Source organism: Poromitra crassiceps (assembly GCF_964638095.1).
Source record: "Poromitra crassiceps genome assembly, chromosome: 1".
Taxonomy (NCBI): domain Eukaryota; kingdom Metazoa; phylum Chordata; class Actinopteri; order Beryciformes; family Melamphaidae; genus Poromitra; species Poromitra crassiceps.
The window spans coordinates 47,176,515-47,197,918 of NC_139623.1; the positions used below are offsets into that span (position 1 = coordinate 47,176,515).

The 21,404-nt window shown below is 44.0% G+C and overlaps 1 protein-coding gene across 1 annotated transcript; it reads right to left on the bottom strand.

Annotated features, from left to right (window-relative positions):
- Positions 1-345: 345 nt before the first annotated feature.
- LOC310784943 (interferon-induced protein with tetratricopeptide repeats 2-like) lies at positions 346-9,737 on the bottom strand (the record flags this gene model as incomplete). The annotated part of the gene is made up of 3 exons (XM_083645964.1): positions 346-398; positions 8,657-9,594; positions 9,733-9,737. The coding sequence occupies 3 exons, from the start codon at positions 9,735-9,737 to the stop codon at positions 346-348; spliced, it is 996 nt and encodes a 331-aa protein (XP_083502090.1).
- Positions 9,738-21,404: the final 11,667 nt, after the last annotated feature.

Sequence of the window (21,404 nt, forward strand, 5' to 3'; positions counted from 1 at the left end):
AGGTGGTGTACAGGGTCCAAATGTCACTCGGGGGGAGGGTGGTGGCACTGCACCGGGACCGGCTGGCCCCTTACCGGGGGGATTGTCTTCCCACCACGGACGCTGTCCGCCCAGCGCCCTCGCAGAGAGACGTTGTGGTGGAATCCCCCGGGACAGGGAGTGTTAGCCCTTTTAGTCCCCTCCCTGCAGCCCTCCAAGGGGGGACCACAGGGTCGAGGAGGCCGCAGAGGCGGAGAAGGGCTCCAGTGAGTCACCAGGACTATGTGTTGTTGTAAAAAAAAAAAAAAGACTTGTAGTGTAATGTTGATGTGCATGTTTACTGTACCACTTGGGACAAGTGTTTGTTTAGAAGGGGGGGCTGTGTAGCGATGTGGGGTTGCCAGTAAACATGGGGTTGTCTGAGGGTGGGGTTCAGTTGTGGGGGTGTTTTAGAGAGTGTCCCACAGCACTTGAACGCGGCTGTGAATAGAGTACCGCACCTGAAGGGGACATGGGGTCATGTGGGGTGGCTAGCTCGCTGGGGATTGGTTGAGCGGAAAGCAGCCATTTTGTCGGCGGGAAAGAGTGTGTTTTTGGCTGAGAATGAGAGAAGCCGGCTAAAGGCCTAAACATGGTCGTCCGTCCGCCTCGAATTGGAGCCGTCTCTCCGTCTGGCGGCGCCAGCGAGCCCCACATGCTCGGACGCCACTTCGCCCCCGCTCCCCCCCCCCCCGCGGAAGCTCCGTGTGAAAATGGCGGAGATTGTGTGCCAGGCAGTCTGAATGAAATTGAATGTAACGTTCCCAATTCTATGTATTAAATTCTAAAAAACGACCCTCAACATTTGGGAAGGCTAAGCCACACAACTAGTTGTTATAATCTAACATCATGCTTTGAAAGGCGACTTTACGACGAAGAGCCAGGGCAACGGCCAATCACAACTCTCCTGCAGCTGTCGTCACGCACGTATCGTCGCCGTGAAGTCACATTTTGGAGCAGCCCCCGTCAGCCGACGGCGGCCCCTCCCCGTAGGACGGCGCTCCACCCGCCGTCACACGGGGAGGGCGGGGCGAGGCTCTGACGGACGACCATGTTTAGGCCTTAACGATAGAGATAGCTAGGAAATGCTCTTGGTGTTGTGGCTGTTACGTCTAAGCCTGTTAACAGAGACCTAGAACTATAATAAATGCACGGAATTGCAAGTCGATCTTTGTCTCCTTCCTCCTTCCTTCTGGTCCGGGAGCGCATTATTACAATATATATATATATATATATATATATATATATATATATAGGCTATATAGCCTATAGGCTATATATATAGCCTATATATATATAGCCTATATATATATATATATATGTGTGTTATCCCACGAGGCCGCAGCTGATCAGCGGGATATATTATATGCCACATATATCCCAGCTCGAGTGCTATATTGCTTTTATAAAACGGTTTCCAAGTATGATAATAATATAATAATAATAATAATAATAATAATAATAATACTATAAGTCCGACTGGCATGGCATTCTGATAGAGTCAGTTGAAACACTACTGTAAGGCGGGACCTCTAGCAAGAAGATAGACGTGCGGGTGATTTGATTGGATCGTTCTGGAGACTGAAGTTGACATTGGCCAATCCTGGCGCTTGCTGAGAAGCTGAGAGCTTTTGCTTTTGCTTTTTTTTGCAAAGAAGACATTAGCCCGCGTCTATTCTTGTACAAAACATAATTTTCTGCGAAGTATTAGTAAAGTTATAAGCGAAGATCGATTCACAAGGATCTGACAGCTGTCTCCGCCATTTTTGTTTTTTCTACATTGTCATTTGAGGTAACCAAAGCCTTTTAGTAAGAGAGTTGCGTCTCATAACCCATGGCCATGGGTTATGAGAGTGGTATACGGTATTTATACCATGGCTGTGAACCAATCAGATTGCTTGATTTGAGAGAGCCGTTTTATAATTAAGCAATATAGCATGAGAGCCAGTGTGTTGTGGCAAATATATCCTGCTGATCAGCTGTTATCCCACGAGGCCGCAGGCCGAGTGGGATAACTGCTGAGCAGCGGGATATATGCCACAACACACGCAGCTCGAGTGCTATATTGCTTTTAAAACGGTTTCCAAGTATGATAATATAATAATAATAATAATACTATAAGTCCGACTGGCATGGCATTCTGATAGAGTCAGTTGAAACACTACTGTAAGGCGGGACCTCTAGCAAGAAGATAGACGTGCGGGTGATTTGATTGGATCATTCTGGAGACTGAAGTTGACATTGGCCAATCCTGGCGCTTGCTGAGAAGCTGAGAGCTTTCTGCAAAGCCCGACACCAACTAACGTTACGTCTTATTTAGAAATGTGGGCTTAACAGCCTTTTTTTTGCAAAGAAGACATTAGCCCGCGTCTATTCTTGTACAAAACATAATTTTCTGCTAATTATTAGTAAAGTTATAAGCGAAGATCGATTCACAAGGATCTGACAGCTGTCTCCGCCATTTTTGTTTTTTCTATATTGTCATTTGAGGTAACCAAAGCCTTTTAGTAAGAGAGTTGCATCTCATAACCCATGGCCAGGCGCGGACTGCATAATCGGGCACGTCGGGCAAATGCCCGGTGGCCTGGCCTGACCTGAAAAAAAAAAAAAAGACATAAAGACAACACTTCCTATTCACGCACCACCCCCTTTTCCTTTGTATACATTCAACTCACTTTAATCGCCCTCTTTAGGATATCATCCAGTCACTCTGATTTGGGATAGGGCCTACTGCTCTGCCGGCTTCTCACTTTTAAAATCCGTTGAATCCCATCGTCACAAAAGTGACCATAAAAAAACTTTTTCAGTTAAGGCTCTAAAAATGTGACTAAATGACGTATTAAAAAAAACACACACTCATGCTGATGGTGGCCAGTGAAATATGTCCTCTGCATTTGACCCATCCAGGCTTGTCCTTTCCTCCAGGGGGCAGGCCAGGAGCAGTGGTCGCTTTCTCGTACAGCGCCCGGGGACCAACTTCGGATGTTGTCGTCACTGGTCGGATGACGATGACGATCTGATCTTCTGCATGTTTTTAGTGGGGGGGTTATATACGGAGGAACCCCCTGGGGGAGCACGGGGAGAACATGCAAACTCCACACAGAGAGAAAGGCGGTTATGACGAGATACCCCACCTGGGCAGTAGGCACTGAAGATATGGGGGGGAACACAACCACAGCGCCCACAGTGTCCCAGGCGAGAATCGAACTCAGGACCTTCTGACTGTGAGGCGACAGCTCTACCACTGAGCCACCGTGCCACCGTGCCCAAGGACTAGAGAGCTGCAGGGCCCAGTTGCACAAAGCACCATAGGTTAAGATTTCCCTTGGGGGTCAGAGTTAAGGGGCCCTATTCTCCCACAAGCCTTCGGCGCTAAAACGGGCCTTAAACGCAAAAAAAACGTGCCTTGCGCCTGTTTTGGGACGATATCAATATGGCTTTACGCTGCCAAATGCGCTTTAGGCCGAATGGGCGTGGCGCAGTCCCAGAATGGGCCAAAGTGGGCGTGTCGGCGCTAAATACCGGCGTACTGCTATCTTCCGACCTGGCGTTAATTTAGCGCCTTGCGCCTTTGAAAAGCAGGCCTATTCAGTGGGCCAGTTGCGCGGAGCGCTCCCCTCTGGCTCTCTCCCTCCCCTCTGGCTCTCTCCTCTGTCACCCTTCTCTGTGTCACTCTCTCCCTCTCTCCTCACAGTCTGACAGGCACAATACCGACTGTCTCTGACTCCCTCGCTCAGAGTCCCATAGAAATAATAAGCTGTAAGTTCACTGCAATGTGAATGTCCCAACATGCATTGTGTTTCTCCATTTCGCTACTAAATAGCAACCAAATGAGCCGAAAACCTATATTAAGGGAGGATCTAAATAATGTGTAATGGTAAGACAACCTCCAATTGTAGAACATTTCAATATTGGACCAAATAAAACATCGAAATGAAAACACCACCCTATTTGAAACATATATGTCCTACTGGGGCTATAAATATCCCTTGTCGATTTAACGTGATTTAGATAAGTGACAGCGGAACGCGCTTCGGAAGCATGATGTCCGCTCCAATAACTTGGCCCTACTCCACATTTAGTTTTACAATAAAAACACATTTATGCAATGACTTTACATAATGTAGGCTATATTTATGTGCATCATCCTTCCTGCAGCAGGCGAGAGAAAATGATATCTTTCTGGACAAACTTTCACCAATCTAATAGGCTATATTTTTCTAGCTGATGCGTTTAGAACATTATTTTCACTTTGATCTTGCTATAGTGTAGCGTTTTTACATGCTTGCAGTATTTCAACTGCAGTTATATTGGTTTGAGAAGCATCATAATATGGAATAATAGCCGATATATGGAGACAGACGGGATGAAGGGAGGTGGGGGGGGGGGGGATCAGAGGCTTGGGTTTCGTCTGGTTTTGCTGGACCACTGGAATGGAGCTTAAAAGGCAAGCATGCGATTCGTTTATTGCACTTATCCAATGAACTGACGGTGCATAATTTTACGCTTAAAAGGCGTGGTTGTAATGGTTGAGGCTGCATCTAGCGCCAAGACCAAGATATCAAGTGCGCTGGTCCACGCCCACTGATTTGCGCTGCGCCAGGCGCTCGGCCTAGAAACAGCGCCGATGCAACGATAGGGACCAAGGTGTCCATAAAATAGAATCGGCTGCACAAAACACCCTTAAATCTTGTGCTTATGTTTTCCTTAAAATGTTTAACCTTATGGAGAAGATTTAAGGGTGTTTTGTGCAGCCAATTCTATTTTATGGACATCTCAAATCTGACCCTAAGGGAAATCTTAACCTAAGGTGCTTTGTGCAACTGGGCCCTGCTGGGCGCACTAGAGAGTTGGAAAACAAGAGAGGCTGCACTAGAATGGAGTTGGCCAAAAGGAAGTGGAGGCTGACTTCAGACACACACACACACATTTTTATTTATTGAAAGGTTACATAGTTATTGAGCTTTTTTGTATGATTTCAAACATATAGATGTTAGTAAGAAAATAAGTATTCAGCATTTAGCCATTCTGGGGAAATCCTTTTTGCAGATATTTGGCTTTTACCTGGCAGCAGCAAGCTTGATTTGATAATGCTAGTTTGGCAGCTATTCTGAAATCCAGCTCATTGTTTTCCACCAGGTCATCACAGAAGCCACATGCATCGCAGCCACTCAAAGTCCCCAGAGAGGTGAGTGCAAAAAAAACAAAAATAACTATTGGTTGTTCTTTTTGTTTTCCTTTTTTTGGTTCTCTGTTGCTTTTCTTATTCTTATTTATTGTTTGCTTGTTTCCTTTCAATCATGAGAGGCCAGTTGGTAGGATTAGACAAACTTTATTTAGCAATCGGCGTGCATGGCAATTACTTTGGCGCTTGACTCCATTGGCCAGTGGCGCTGCTCTTGAGGCAAGAGCCTGCATGACTCCATTGGCCAGTGGCGCTGCTCTTGAGGCAAGAGGAGGGCACCTGCATGGGCTAGGAGACCCCCCCCCCGTGGGGGATCAGGAGTCAAGACTCGTTGGTGGCGGACTGGGGAGGTGGGTGGGGCAAAACAACGCTTCGGAGGACGGCTTCGAGGGAGATGGACTGCCGTGAAGCTACTGCTGCTATGATCGGCCAGAGAGAGAGAGGTGACGTAGAACCCTTGCTATATATATGAGGATTAACTGACGTCATATTTGACGTCATAGCAGACGTCATACTAGGACTTTGACTGACCACGTTATGCTAGGACTTGACTGTCGTCAGGGGATGATCGGATTATGCATGAGTGGCCTTCAGCTTGAAATATGGTCTGGAGACCTCACTTCTCTTGGTTTTGTTTATATTGTATTATCATTCATTATTATCATTTTTGGGCTTCGAAGCTTCAGTGACAAGTATTCGAATAGATTTGAAGCTTCGACGGGGGTGCGGGGCACGAAGTAACAATGAGAGGCGAGGAGAAAAATCACACTTCAAGGATTTTCCTTTTTATTGAAATGAAAAATTATTAAAAAAAAATACAGCCATAGTCCATGAAAACACATTTGCTCATATGTACAATAGACCCTGGTGGCATGGTCAAACTGCAGTTTCAGTGCTGATAAGTAACGTTAGATGAGAGCTGTGAGGCACAATGTCCTTGTCTAAGAGAATAAGTGATAATAATCATCAATGCATAATGAATAATCTTGGATTACTAAATTTAAGAAATTTTAAGAAGAAAAACGAAGCATTCGAATACTGATTTGGAAATCGACCAATGGCATCGATTGAAGCTTCGAAGCATTTGGGTCAGCCCTATATTGCTTTGTCTGAATTATTATTAATATCGGGGTTCATTTCTGAGGTAGAGACCCAGAATAACCCACAATATTAGGACAGCACGGTGGCTCAGTGGTTAGCACTGTTGCCTCACAGCAAGAAGGTCCCGGGTTCGAACCCCAGTCTGTCCCAGATCCTTTCTGTGTGGAGTTTGCATGTTCTCCCCGTGTTCGTGTGGGTTTTCTCCGGGTGCTCCGGTTTCCTCCCACCATCAAAGACATGTATGTTAGGGTTAAGACTCCTGTCAGTGCCCCTGACCAAGGTAATGGCAAAAGAACTGGAGTTGTTGGTCCCTGGGCGCTGCACTGCGGCTGCCCACTGGTCTTGGTAGATGATGGGTCAAATGCAGAGGATGAATTTCCCCATGGGGATAACTTAACTTAACTTAACAAGCACATTTAGGGTTTCCTGTCTCTGCCAGCACATTCTTTTGTAGTTTTCCTCTGGTCTGTTTCTATTTTTAAATATGTGCAAATAAATACAACTCAAACTATTGAATGCAAAAAGGTCTAATGAAATGTAAAGCTTCAAAATTAGAAACGGGCGCTGTATCTCATAATACTTTAAGTCCATTCAAGTAATTCTAAAAATTCTTTAATACTTTGTGGTATTTATCTGAATGTGTTTGCACTATAAAGAAATCTTTGATAAAGACAAAGTGAACAGGGAATCTGTCCAAATATAATTTGGGACAAATATAATTTGTGGTGGAGACATACAGTACCATTCATTGAATTGACTCTGTGTATCCCTACAGCCCTTCAGTTCCATTCATCTTTTGCCTGTTTATGTTGACCAACACCAAATATGATATAATATAATATTCTGTTTTATTACAGGAGTTCAAAAAAGAGTCACAAGAAGAGTCGAAGAGGAAACAAGTGATCATTTATTATTTTTTGCTTTATTTTTTACCTACAAGCTGTCGAAGGTCTTACCACCAAAAATCTAGTATGATGTTTAAAAAATATATATATATTCCATTTTGGGAAGCAATTTCAATTGTGGATATTGGACCAGCCTAAAATGTGTTTAACTGTACTGCAATGCACATGAGAGATGTAAGTAAATCCAGTGTTGTGTTTCCATCCTTCAGAATAACTGCGGCTAACATTGACACATTTTGGATATTTGTCAATGTAGAAAATTGTTCCTGTAAACTTGTTGAAGTGTCTGTGTATATCAGCTTTGAGTCGGCACTGTTATTTGGCTTGAGAAATAAAGAACCTTTCCCTACTACAAGAGTCATGTGTTCATGGCATGTTTTATTGACTCAAAATCTATTCAACCACAATAAAGACAAGTCACTGTACAGAAATCAAGGTTCACATTTGTAACTTTTTTTTGTAAATTCATGCATTCATGCAATTCACGCATTTGTAAATTCTTTCAGGGACCACAATGGAAATAGGTCCTGGACCTGGACTTTTTTGTGTTTAATTCCTCTAACAATGTGATACTGATGGTGTGGCCAATGAGGCCTGGATCTATTTGTATTTTAACAGCTGTCAAATAAAAATCAAACTGATTATTTGTGCTATATTTGATTAGATACAGATAGGTACAGAAGAAGTGAAAAAATTAAGTTCAGGAAATTTATTGACGATAGCCTACATAATATGGTCATTTATTGACAATACATAATATGGTATACATTGCAGGTATTCTGTTAACACCCAGCCCTGTGAATATAGCTGCAGTAAATACGAAATACAATTTTTCCATTATGTGTTACAGGCAATGTACACCAGATACGTTACGGGCTGCGTTGCGGATCCGACAAAACTGCTGCATCGACTCTCGCCTATGTTAATTGATGGGCAATACATGCGGTACGGAAAAATTACGCACCTGTTCTAGTTTTTGTCGGATCCCGGATATACGTCTGACAGATTACATGAGTGGGGGGCTGTTCGCATCTGTTCTGGAGGCGGTATACGATTAGACCTTACTCTTGGAGGTTAGCCAGAAATTCTTCTATTTCTCCACACATTCGGTTCATCCTTCTGTCTCTAATTTGTCTCAAAATTCTGATGCTGCTCATCCTATATTTGGATGGTTGTGGTATTTCTGCTACCTTCATGTGATAGATTATTGAATTGTGGCGGTCTTGACGATGATAATTCAAGTATTTTGCATAGTTGACGTAAAGTATCTGTAACTCGACAGGCTCCAGCCTGCTTTCTAGCAATTCCTTGTATATGTGGTCGGCTTGTGCCTCGTGATGAGTTGACTTTGCACAGAGATTTGCTAAGTTTAATTTTGTCTGTAGTGAAGTGTGAGGGTAGAGAGGGAGCACTTCGTTGTGAAGACAGATTGCTCTCTCCACCATACTTTTCCTGGCGTGACTGTCCTCATCTGAATAGACCTTCCATTTGTAGCAGGTTGCAAGGCAGCTTTTCAGATAGCGTTGATTTGGATGTCTTTCTAAAGCCTCATCTGCCAAACCAATAGCCTCATCAATAGTTAAATACATTCTGAAAAGTCTTAGTAATGGTCTGATACCACTGTAGCTGCCGACAGGCTTTTTCAAAACCCTTGCAGCCAACTTGCGTGCTTCCTCTTCAATGTCTTGATCAGCCGTTGCAAGTCTCCCAAGATGAACAGCAGCAAGGTACAAATTTTCTGGATCGTGTTCCATGGCGTCTTCTAATTTCCTCGTCATCTCGGCCTCTTCCTCGGGGGTGCGGTTGCCCACAGCACTCAGTGATGCCAAGACATGGCTAGTGCACCACTCCACCCTGTCCGGTTCCACGCTGATGGCTCTCTGGAAGTATTCTATAGCCTCCAACTTTCTGTCTGCGCTGAACTTCATCAGAGTCCATGCTTTTTCAGCATAGATGTCTGGATGGAGTTCATCATCCTGGAGTGGAGATGGGTATTTCAGTAGCAGGGCCTCTATCTTTGCCACATACGACTGGCTTTCCACTTGTTCTCCCAGGTGATGGTGCAGCCAAGCCAGGTTCCCATAGTTCACCAACAACCAGGGACCCTCGTCTGTAACGGTGTTTCTAATCTGCCGAAAGGTCTCTGTTGCCTTCCTCAAGCACCGCAGAGCATCGTCTGTAGTGGAATCCAGGGTGGCATCTTGAGAGGCCAGCTGGTAGTGTGTGTATCCCTGAAGGTTGTAAATGTGCCCCAGCCACAGGTAACCCTCTTCAGTGCCAATATCCTCCAGGTCATCCCTGAGGAGGAGAAGCTTTGATCTGCTGTGGTCCAGCTCCCATGTGAAATGGCATTGCAATGCCTCCAGTTTGGCCCTCAGAGCAGCACTGATAGATAAAAAATATAACATGGGCATTGGATGCATTGGTTAATATTGTAATGTGCTCTGTGGTGCATGTCTGCACCACAAAAATGGCTTCTCGCTTCAAGAAAGAATTGTGCGAAATACAGATTCAGCAACTTACCTCATCTTAGCTCTCTTCTCAACTGTATTGGTCACTACTTCTTGTTCTATATTTATGCTGTTGCTCTGGGTGTGGTGCCATAAGATCGGTCATGTTTAACTTATATGGTGCGAGGTGCGATAAAAGCTGTAATGTTTAACTTATATGGTGCGATAAAAGCTATCATGCTTAACATCCTGCTTGGACTCTTTGGTGGACTTTCTATTCTCAGGATTAGAAACAAGCTGATACAAATATTTATGCAGTGGTGCTCAGAGATGGGCGAAAATACATCATAAAGTATTTTGATACAAATTACAAATACTTGCTCAAAAAATGTATCACAATACAAATACAAAATACTGGTCTGAAAAATGTATTTGAGATACAAATACGGATTTTGTATTTTGAAAATACATGAAAATACATTTTATAAAAATTGATAAAGAGCTGCAACAATTAGTCAATCCATCAATTCATTGCCAAATATTACATTAATTGCCTATTTTGATCATCTATTCATCATTTTGAGCCATTTCTATAAGGAAAATTTCCTAATTCTCTGATTCCAGCTTCTCAAATGTGACATTTTCTGGTTTCCTTAGGTGGTAAATCATCTCTTAGTCCTCTGTGACAGTATTCTCCTTTGTGTACCCTCCAACACATTATAGTTCTTTCATTTCAGTTTTAGCTGTTTTTCAGCACAGCTAATTTCTCCCTCACTTCAGCTGTTAATCACCTTCTGTGAAGGCTTTTGGCTCACAGGCAGCACTTCTACATGTTAACCTCAAGTTTTGGAACTTTGACCACGTTAGCCCTAGATATCTGACATCATAACAGTGTCCCTGGAGATGATGTGCCATGGCTGCAGTTATGGAAATCGCCGGCTCTACGGGCTCCCCAAAAAAATCATGACTGACAGACAGACATCGCCCACCCACCTTGGTGCCATCATGCAAATGTGAGCCATCGGCTCATACTACATCAGAGTTGCTCGAGTGACATCATGACATCACAACTGCCTGAGTGACATCACAGTTGGCAAATCAGTGGCTCGAGTGACATCACTGATGACATCACAATTGATCAAGTGACATCACTGATGACATCACTGATGACATGACAATCATGACCTACACTGCCACACACACTGCCAGCCACTTTGCCAATTTTAATTAAGAAGATAATTAGTTTCTAATATGATACACTGGTTTGAATATGCTGTAAACCAGATAGGCCAGTGCATGCAATATCTAATGATCAATTTATATTAGTAATTTTACTAATTTATCTCTGGGGGAATTTCCACCAATACAAGGCTTCATGACCAAGAAGTGATGTGAAGTCTGACTCAAGACCCACCCTACTCTGCCTCTGATTTGTGGTTGAGTTTGTTCTGAGGGTAAGCCAATCAGAGGTAGAGTAGAAGTAACATGTCACATTTTTTTTCTCCACAGTTTAAACCTGTGTCAATGGTAAGAATGTCAATTTGAGAATAAAATAAGATAAAATTAAAGAAAAAAGTATTTTATGTATTTAAAATACACAAAATACAAGGTCTGAAAGTATCTTGATATTACATCTTATTTTTCTCAGTCCAGCCAAATACAAATTACAAAATACACAAATGTATTTGAAATACGTATTTTAAATACATGTATTTAAAATACTGCCCATCTCTGGTGGTGCTCTGATCACTTTCTTGAGGTCAATGGTAAGAAAACCAAAGAGATGGTCATTGATTTTTAGCAAGAATAAGATGACAGACAGTTCCCCCCTCCAAGATTAATGGACAATTAGTCAAACAGGTCTCTACTTATAAATATCTTGGCGTTGAAATTGACAACTGTTTAGTTCAATGAATGTGCAGTAAATCCAAGAAACTACAACAGAGGCTGTTCTTTCTGCGGAAACTGAAACATTTTAGAGTAGACGGTCATATTCTGCAGATGTTCTATAAAGCCGTTCTGCAGAGTTTCTTTCCTTTGGACTGATCTGCACCTTTGGCAACATGCGTGCCCAAGATCATGCCAAACTGCACCGCATGATCAAAACAGCAAGCAGGATCATTGGGTTCGATCAGGTGTCTGCAGCACAGCTGTATGACGACCTTATTCTCACAAAGGCTGATCAGATCCTCAATGCTCCTACCCACCCTCTCCACCTGAAGTCCTGCGTGAGCAGCAGGTCAAATGGCAGAATCCTTCAGAGGAAAATCAGAACAACAAGATACAGCAAATAATTTGTGCCTACGGGAATTAGAACACTAAATAGGAGATACGTAGGCTATACCTGTTACCTGGAGAATTTCTGATCCTGGCTGTATTTTGTAATGTGCATGTATTTTGATAGTGACTAGAGTGCATAGGCTAGTGCACTTCTACTTTGAATAAAATTTTTATATGATGCATTTTTATACTGTTGGCACTGCCTGACGTGTGTCTGTGCGCGTATATGTGTACAGTATGTATTGTAATCAAGATGTGTACGACCACATGAGTTTCTCCTTGCGGGATAATAAAGTTGACCTTGAACCTTGAACCTTGAAATAAAAAGGAACAGGCATGACACACTGGACACGTGTGGGGCAAAGATTACATTGGATCATTTATACACAGGTTAGCTTGACTACGGTCATTCCAAATGATACAAATACATGATGGGTCATGAGCATGGTCATTTGTATTGGACACATCATCACAGGCCTTCCTAATGGAAAATTGACTGTGGTTCTTAAACCTTTTTCACGCCAAGGAGCCCTAAAGTTTAAACTGACACAAATTAGACCACTGAGCCCCATTTGATAAGATTTGGTCACAGAGGCCTCATCTAGACTTTTGCTTTTAGATGTTTTATTACAAAAAGTATATGAACCCCATGACCAAAATAGTAATATATTGCCATTGTCTTACTTATGGATGGAATTACTATAGGCTATAGTGAAAATAAAGCATTTCCCTTATTGCTGGGAACCCCCTTCAAGGACCTCTGGGGGTCCCCAGACCCTACTTTGAGAACTGCTGGATTAGGGCATGTTGTCCCCATGGCCGCTTGCTGGCTTGACTATGTAAAAGTTGCTATTAACAATTTGATAAGTTTCTGTAAAATCCAGTTGGTCTTTGTCTTTTCAGTCTCATGGGACAGCAAGTGGTTGTGTTTTCTCAGTGTTATGGAAAAATGTCTCAGAGAGAAATGGTCTTTCTTGAAATAAAGGACTCAACAAGCAAAGTGGTCTTTCTGTGTTTCTTTAGTTATCAGGGAAAGGCCGTACGGGCCACCATTTCTTTTTTAGTCCTATGGGCCTTAGGTGAGAGTGGCATGTCATAGAAGAGGTCTACCCGAGCGCACGTGTAACGGCGTTGTGTGTAGGTGGTACTTGCAGCAGCCCATGTTAAGGGCTTGCCCAGGGGTGGGATACGAACCGCCGACCTTCGGCTTGGGAGTCCGACATGTTAACCGCAACACCAAGATCTCTCTTGGCGGAGCTGATTAACATGCCTTTATACTGGGGAGTGAGTTTAACCAATCCACTCGCTACCACACTGGACTCACGAGGAATCAACGCTGATTCACCTCGGTTACACTCACCCCCTTAAACTCACTCCACACCCACTGGGCATCCGGGTCACGGCACCAATGTAACGGCGTGGTGTAGGTGGTACTTGCAGCAACGGGGCTTACCCAGGGGTGGATTCGAACTGCCGACCTTCGGCTTGCTGGACGCACACGCTAACCACTGCACCCTGGGTAAGCCCTTATTATTATGAGCCGCTGCACAAAATTCAGCGCATACCACAATAAAGGTCTTTGTGCTCTACCTTCACTATATGGCCTCTAACTTATATGTCCTTATTCAAATTGTATTTGGGCTACGTGAGAACGACACACAAAGGGCTTCCTCTCTTTCACAGTTATAACCTGCCACTTCAACAACAACATTCAAATAGTAGTTAATGGTTCATCTTGATTGTAGTTAATGGTTCATCTTGATTTCCCATTTATTTTGTTGGCAATATCCCATTGAGGATGATGTAGCCTGATATGACCTATAATATTGTATAAACTTCGAGAACTTCAAACTGTGTTTTTCATTGTTTGTGATTGTGTGTGATTTGAACTTTTTAACAATGGTTTTATAATATTGCATGTGTTGTTACTATTCCGTTTGGTATTAGCAATATTTATGATTATAATATATATTTTACTTTTGGTTTTATTGTTTATGTGTGATTGAGTGTGATTTAACTTTTTTATCAATGGATTTAGGTTGCATGTTTTTGTAGATTGTGGTTTTACTTTGTTGTTGGGGACTGGAACAGTGATTATAAACAGCTTCCTGTTATTAAAAATAAATAAAGATGTGTTGGAAAAAGCGCTGTTGTATTTTTATTTTATTTTAGAGCAAGTTAAAATGTCTGCACTATTGCTGAAGCTTTGGCTAAAAGCCATTGAATTTTACAATCTTTTAAAATAAAGATGTTTTGAAAAGGCTTATTGTGTGTTAAAAGCTAAATGTGTGTTAGAAAGTGTTAGACCAGACTGTAAAAACATCGTCATTGGCACTGAGTTGAAACTGAGTTCAAACCTACCTGACCTCCAAACAAAGTCAATGAAACGATGACAGCCTCACGTCGCTGGGACCCATGCAAGCTCTGATGACAGCGTCTCCCAGCGAGGCTCGTTGTGATTGGATGGACGCTAGACCAATCAGAGGGCGAGAGGGCGGGTCATGTCGTCGCTATCAGGCCAATCAGAGGCAGAGAAGGTGCCGCTAGCCTTCGCCATCATCCAAAAAAAAAATCGCCTACAGTATATCAAACCCTGTAGGTGGAAGTAACTATTAGACCTGTGGTTCTCAAACCTTTTCCACATCAAGGACCCCTAAAAAAAATGTGTTAATAAATTATAGTTTTAACTTTTACTTTGGTGTATGACTCCACTCAATTCATTTGTTACTTCCCTGAGCTGGGTTGTAACAAAAGAGGGGAGTCATACACCAAAGTAAAAGTTAAAACAATAATTTAATAACTAAAACTAAGGGAAAATAACTAAGCCCAATGAGTGCACCGGACCCAGGTGCATCAGCCTAATGACACCAACACCTGGACAGGGCCAGGAGAGTAGGAGAGTCATCACACGTTTTAGTACAGAAAGTGTATGAAACCCGTCACTAAAATAGTCGTATACATTTTGCCATTGTATTACTTATGGTTGCTATAGTGAAAATAAATGTTTACCCTGATTAACCTTTTTGCCTGGAAGCTATAAGGACCCCACTTTGGGAGCCACTGTAAACTAGACATTTCTCTTTTAGGTTAACCACCTGTAAGAACCTGTCTGTTTTTTCACTTGATGTATGAAGTGGAAGAGCAATGGAAAGCCTGGAGTTTTATCATTACCTACTTGCATGGTGACACTTCTCACCCAGTCCTGCTAAATCTTCTTAATATATATATTTTCAATCAATTACATGCATTTGTCCGCAGTGAATTGTGATCTTCAGATAACTTCTCACAGCATCTTCTCAGTGCAGCAAAGACAGCGGTGAAGGTCAGAGTGGTTTTACTGAACAGCAAATACTTTACAAATGTCTCCACCTTGTGGATTCCAGCAGCGTGTTTTAAGGTGCAAGTCAACAGCATATATATATATATATATATATATATATATATATATATATAAGGGGGAAGTGGGCAATCTCTGTCTGTTCTCTGTTTAAATTTTTGTCCCACTGATGAGGTCATAGTGATGTCATAAGAGCAAAATCATCTTATGACATCACTGATGATGTCATAGGCACTGATGATGTCGTAGGGGCACTGATATTGTGGTTTTTGGTCACATTAGGGTGGACGAGGCCGCGCAGCGGTCAAGCTGCATATGCGAGCTGCAGGGTCAGCTCGGCGAGCACGGAGGGCGAGGCTGCACAGTGGTTGAGCAGCGGCCGAACTAGTGAGCCCCCATAACGGGTGAGCCTATAGGAATCGAGCATGCGAGATGCCTAGTACTGTAAACTCAGTTTATATGTAGACATTTACAGCTAGATTTCAGGTTTGAATAAACCGAATTTCCTATGGATTTTAATTTAGGAATTGAGAGGAAAGAACGTTACATTCAAGCTTTGTACACTTTTCAGAACCAGTACTATATAGATAACAACAGCTTTTCATGCAATTGAGGTGGATCATCGGGCACATTTTTAAACATGAACGTTATCCTTGAAGGCATTACATGTGTTACCATGTAACACAACACCAACCCATACAGCCTCACACATCTTCAAGAATGTGCAAATGTGCCTCTAGGTGGCAGTGTCATCACTGAAGATAGGTGACAAAGGCCCAGTGGACAAACAGCTGCTGTTTAGAATTTCAGCATCACAACCCACAACTGCTGCCTGTCAAACAGCTGATGATGTCATACAACCAACATGAGTAAACACCTGTGAAGACACGGCTGCTATATGCCATTAAAGAGAGAACAATTTAGTTAGCTTTGGTAGAGGGATGTTCATGGTTAGCACTGGTTGCGCACCCTAGGCCATATGAATGGCATTTATGGATTCTTACATAATGTGAAAATCCCCCCTAAAAATAAGGTATTTAAAAATATATATAGGTTGTGGTTTTAGAGGGTGGAAAGACACAGAGACGGATTAAATCTGCAATTGCTGTTGACGTAGTGTGGAGGTTAATTTATGGTTCAGCTGCCAGTGACATAAGAAAGAACCAGACCCCACAAGGTTTACATGCCTGACACACAGCCAGAGCAACAACAGGGGGCAGCAGACTCTGTAAAGGCTGGGCTAGTTTTAGGCCAACAGAATATACAGTAATAGTAACATGGATTTTCTCTTTTGTGTCAAAGTGTGTGTTCATAGAAAACACACAATGGAAAGTGGCTTATTTAAATGAAATGCCAAAGCTTAGTGTTTGTTTGGCTGGCTTTACACTGTGAAACTGTCACGCAACAGTTGGTTGAAACTGAGGAAAACTCAGCTGCAACAGTTGCAAAACTCTCAACTTTGTGAAACTATTTTCACGCAGCAGCCAATCAAAACGCTGATAAGTAGGCTATTAATGTTAATGCACTGATGGCTCTCTTCCAGCCATAATGAAAGAAAGTAGCCAGTGGCAGAAGAAAACTCGATACAACACGTCCGAAATTAATATGATCCAGCTAGAAAATGATACATAATAAGATACAAAGATGCAAGTTACAATGACACTCCCCACTTGATACAATAGCGAGAGAGAAAAGGCAAAACAATATGACAGATGAAACATTACAAACCTAGCTAGCTGTTTTAGTGAAACAAACTACCGCGTTCCATGAGACTTGATTATTTTTGAATTGCTGTGTGTCCAAGTTGCATGAAAATCTGCTGAGAATTTAGGATTATGTAACTTACATAATATGACTGCCACTGCCAAATGTTAGGCATGTGCTGCTGTATGGAAACACACACACACACACACACACACACACACACACACACACACACACACACAAATGTTAGACATGTGCGGCTGTATGGAAACACACACACACACACACACACAAATGTTAGACATGTGCGGCTGTATGGAAACACAAAAAAACTAAATATGTGCCAGCTGAGCTCCTTCTACCCTCTACAGCTGGGCTTGGGTTGAGTATATCATCTGCAGAGGGCAATTTGCCTTACAGCTAGCGGTCATTAAAAGTTCAAACGAGTCATATAACTGGTATTATACACATGCACTCATAAAACCAGAGTAGGATGCATTTAATGTGTGGAGATTTGCTTGCAAATGAAGTCCAGTAGTCTTTTGGAATAAAAACCGTTTATAAACCCATTGGTACTCTCCAATAATTACCCCAAACACTTGGCGGAGAAGTGTTTGTTCCAGTGCCTCTGGAACAGTGGTTAGCACTGTTGCCTCACAGCAAGAAGGCCTTGGGTTCGAACCCCGATCCATCCCAGGTCCTTTCTGTGTGGAGTTTGCATGTTCTCTCCGTGTTCGTGTGGGTTTTCTCCGGGTGCTCTGGTTTTCTCCCACCATCAAAGACATGTATGTTAGAGTTAATACTCCTGTCAGTGCCTCTAATCAATAACCTGACGCTGCCAGATTGATGAGTTTGCTTCACATTCTGTTTCACAAACGACATCCATCTGGATTTGGTCAAGCTACCCTGCTGAAGAGGGCGGTCACTTTTTTCAAGCTACTTGGCAGGTGATTGGATGAACCGTCTGTCTGTCACCGTCTGGGCGTGCCAACGCCAACCAATCAGATCGACTTGCCTTCATGACGTAGCCTCGCCTGGTAAACACGAACGGCTAGGACTACAATTGCTAATTAGTTAGCATGGAGGTCGCAGATTTTTAGCTGTTTTTGTAAGGTGAATATTGGGTGCAACCATTGACTATTCAATTTGCCAAAAGAAAGAAGAATTACTGCAGATGTCTGACTGAGGATGAAGTGCAGGTAGGCCATTTTGCACGTTAAATAAACTAAACGGAGAAAAGACGGCCGTGTGGTGTTGTTGTTACATAATCTGCTGGTCTTGAGGCACGATTGGGTAAAATGATAAGATGATGTAAATTCATAAAGATGTTTATGTCAGAGATGAATCTGCAAAAGGGAGCTGCCTGGAGCCCAGAGGACGTCAACGGAGAAGAGGAAAATCACCCTTTAGGTTACACCATGCAGCATTTGGATATAATCTAGTATTGGCTCCCATGCCGTTAGTTTGTTTACCCCCTATCTAAAGAAAGTACAAGTGCAAAATCTTAAGCTATGTTCTATCGATAAACCAATTTCTCGAGTAACATCCTGTTATCCTGAGATCTTTAATCTCGCCTGTATAACACAATATTGTAGCGTTTCAGGTAATCCAAGTATTACCTGTAATGTGATGTGCAATAGAAGTGTCTAGATTGCACCTAGGAACTAATGTGTGTGGGTGTGTTCCTAGGGGGAAGGGGGTATATAGGACCAGCGGCAGGGGGCCGGGAGTCAGTCAGGCCATGTGGGCGAGCTGACCGGGTGGTTGCAGAGCTAGCAGCGAAGCTAGCTGCTAGGAGCTATATTGTGAAGACAAGAATAAAAAGCCTGTACCAACTTCAAGTCTCCAGTTCCTTGGACAAATACTCACTTCGTTACATTGGTGTCAGCAAGTAAAGCGGTAACGCCTCTGATTCGGCCGAGAGGGGAGAGGGTGAGAAGGAACGGCAAAAGAGACTGGGTGGTGCGGTTTTTGGGCTCTAGATCTAGCGCTAGTAAGTTAGCTACCAGGGGTGCTAACTGCTAACTGCTAGCTGCTAAGACCACGTGCGATGGTGCGCGGAGAATGGCCATCGGTGAACGGGAGGAAAGGGGAGCTGACGGCGGGGATCAGCTCGATGCTGGCGGGCATGGAGGCCCGTGTGTTGAGAGAGGTCGGACGGCTGGTGGAAGAGACTCCTGCCTGGGCAGTAGAGGTGATGCAGGCGCTGCGGGAAGTCATGCAGCGGGTGGACTTGATGAGCGCGGAGGTAATGCAGCAGGGAGAGCGGCCGGAGGAGCCACGGAAGAGACTGTGTTGGACCTGCGGTGAGCCGGGCCACGTGGCGAGGTGGTGCCGAGGCGGTCCCGGGAGACGGACCGGGTATGCGGGACAACGACATGGACAGCAGGGAGCCTGCTGGGCATGCGGCGAGATTGGACACCTGGCTAGAGAGTGTCAAAAGGCTGTCGGGGACCGGAGGGCAGCGGGAGAAGAGAGACGTGCAGGCGGCGGACAGGTGAGACTCTGCTGGACTTGCCAGTCGCCGGAGCACTTGGCCAGGGACTGCACTGAGAGTGGGGAGGCCGGAGGTGAGACACGGGCTGGGGAGAGTGTGAGCAGCCGGGGAGAAGAGAACGTTGTGACGGATAGGAGAACGGTGCTGCAGGGGAACAGCCAGAGGGAAGAGAGGGATATCGTCTGCAGCGTTGTTACAGTCGGGAGAGCGACGCTCGTGTCTCCGAGTGAGCGAGGGGGGTTACCGCCGGGGGAACCGGCCCAGCCTAACCGCTATACACCCCCTAACGTTGCACTGCGGAGAGCCGAGGGGAAGATCGACGCCGGTGGTGTTCGCTCTGCTGTCCTCAACCCTGGAGGAGGGGGACGGAAAAACGAGCGGAGAGCCGAGGGGAAGATCGACGCCGGTGGTGTTCGCTCTGCTGTCCTCAACCCTGGAGGAGGGGGACGGAAAAAGGAGCGAGTGCGAGGCCGGGAGGACGACGCCAGGGTCATCTGGAGAGTCGACGGGCGCGAGTGGAGACCGGAGGACGAGGATGTCGATCCGGTGCTCGTTCGTGCATTTGGCTACTGGAACAAACAAAAGGGGGGACCGAAAAGAGTGCTTCAGGTGGGACAGAAGCTGGGAAAAGGGGGGGATGGAAATGGGGTTTAAAAGAAAAGTTAAGGAAAATGTGGGGGCTTGTGTTTAATTGAGATGTGGGGGTTATTGTTGAATGGGAAATGTGGGTTGAATTTAAATGTGTGAAAAAGAAAGGAAATAATGGGAAAACTAGACATTATGGAGTGCCTAATGGGAAACTAGACATTATGGGGGTACCTAATGGAAAACTAGACATTACGGAGTACCTAATGAAAACTGGACATTATGACGGGGGTGCTGAAAAGAAAAGACTGTTTGTTGGGGAATTAGAATTTGATGTGGTGATGGGAAAATTGTTGTGTTGGGTGTGTTTTGGTACAGGGGGATGTGTGTGGGTTGTGCATGTCGCGTGGAAGCGACATTAAAGTTGGGTGGGGGAAATGTAGCGTTTCAGGTAATCCAAGTATTACCTGTAATGTGATGTGCAATAGAAGTGTCTAGATTGCACCTAGGAACTAATGTGTGTGGGTGTGTTCCTAGGGGGAAGGGGGTATATAGGACCAGCGGCAGGGGGCGAGCTGACCGGGTGGTTGCAGAGCTAGCAGCGAAGCTAGCTGCTAGGAGCTATATTGTGAAGACAAGAATAAAAAGCCTGTACCAACTTCAAGTCTCCAGTTCCTTGACAAATACTCACTTCGTTACAATATGTCACTCGGACACCAACGTGAGTTAACGTGGTTTATTAAACAGCAGCAAACATTCCAATCATAGCAGAATACACTTCAGCTAGCAGTAGGGACAATACATCACACTGATCTTTGCAGTTCTGTGTTGATTAGCTAATATTTCAGTGGCATTTTGATTAACGTTATGATTTATTTCTATTTGGAACAAAAATGATGGTTTAACAGATTGCATGTTTACTGGGCTGTGGTGAGAAGGGCTTTGTGTTTGTGTGACTTGCGTGAATGGCTACTGCTAGCCATTCACTAGCCTACAGCTAGCTGATGGCTGCTATGTTCTCCCAGCCTAGCAACCGTCTGAAGGCTATCTCCCCAAATTCTACAACAATGTCTTGTTTACTAACGTTCATAGTTGATAACGTTACAGCAATACAGTTACGGTTTCGTACTCACTGTAAGATCAAGTGTTTAACGTTTATGTTAGCTTATTGTTTTGAATAGAATGTTTGACTAGCTCACTGGAGCTAGCCTCGGTAGCCGCCGCCATGTTGAATAGTGAAAGAACTACAAACGTCCAGCGCCTCTCGGTGGCGTCACATCCGGTCTCGCAAAGCCCGCCCTTAGCTCACGCTGATTGGTGCGCCTGGGTGGCGGCCGGTTTG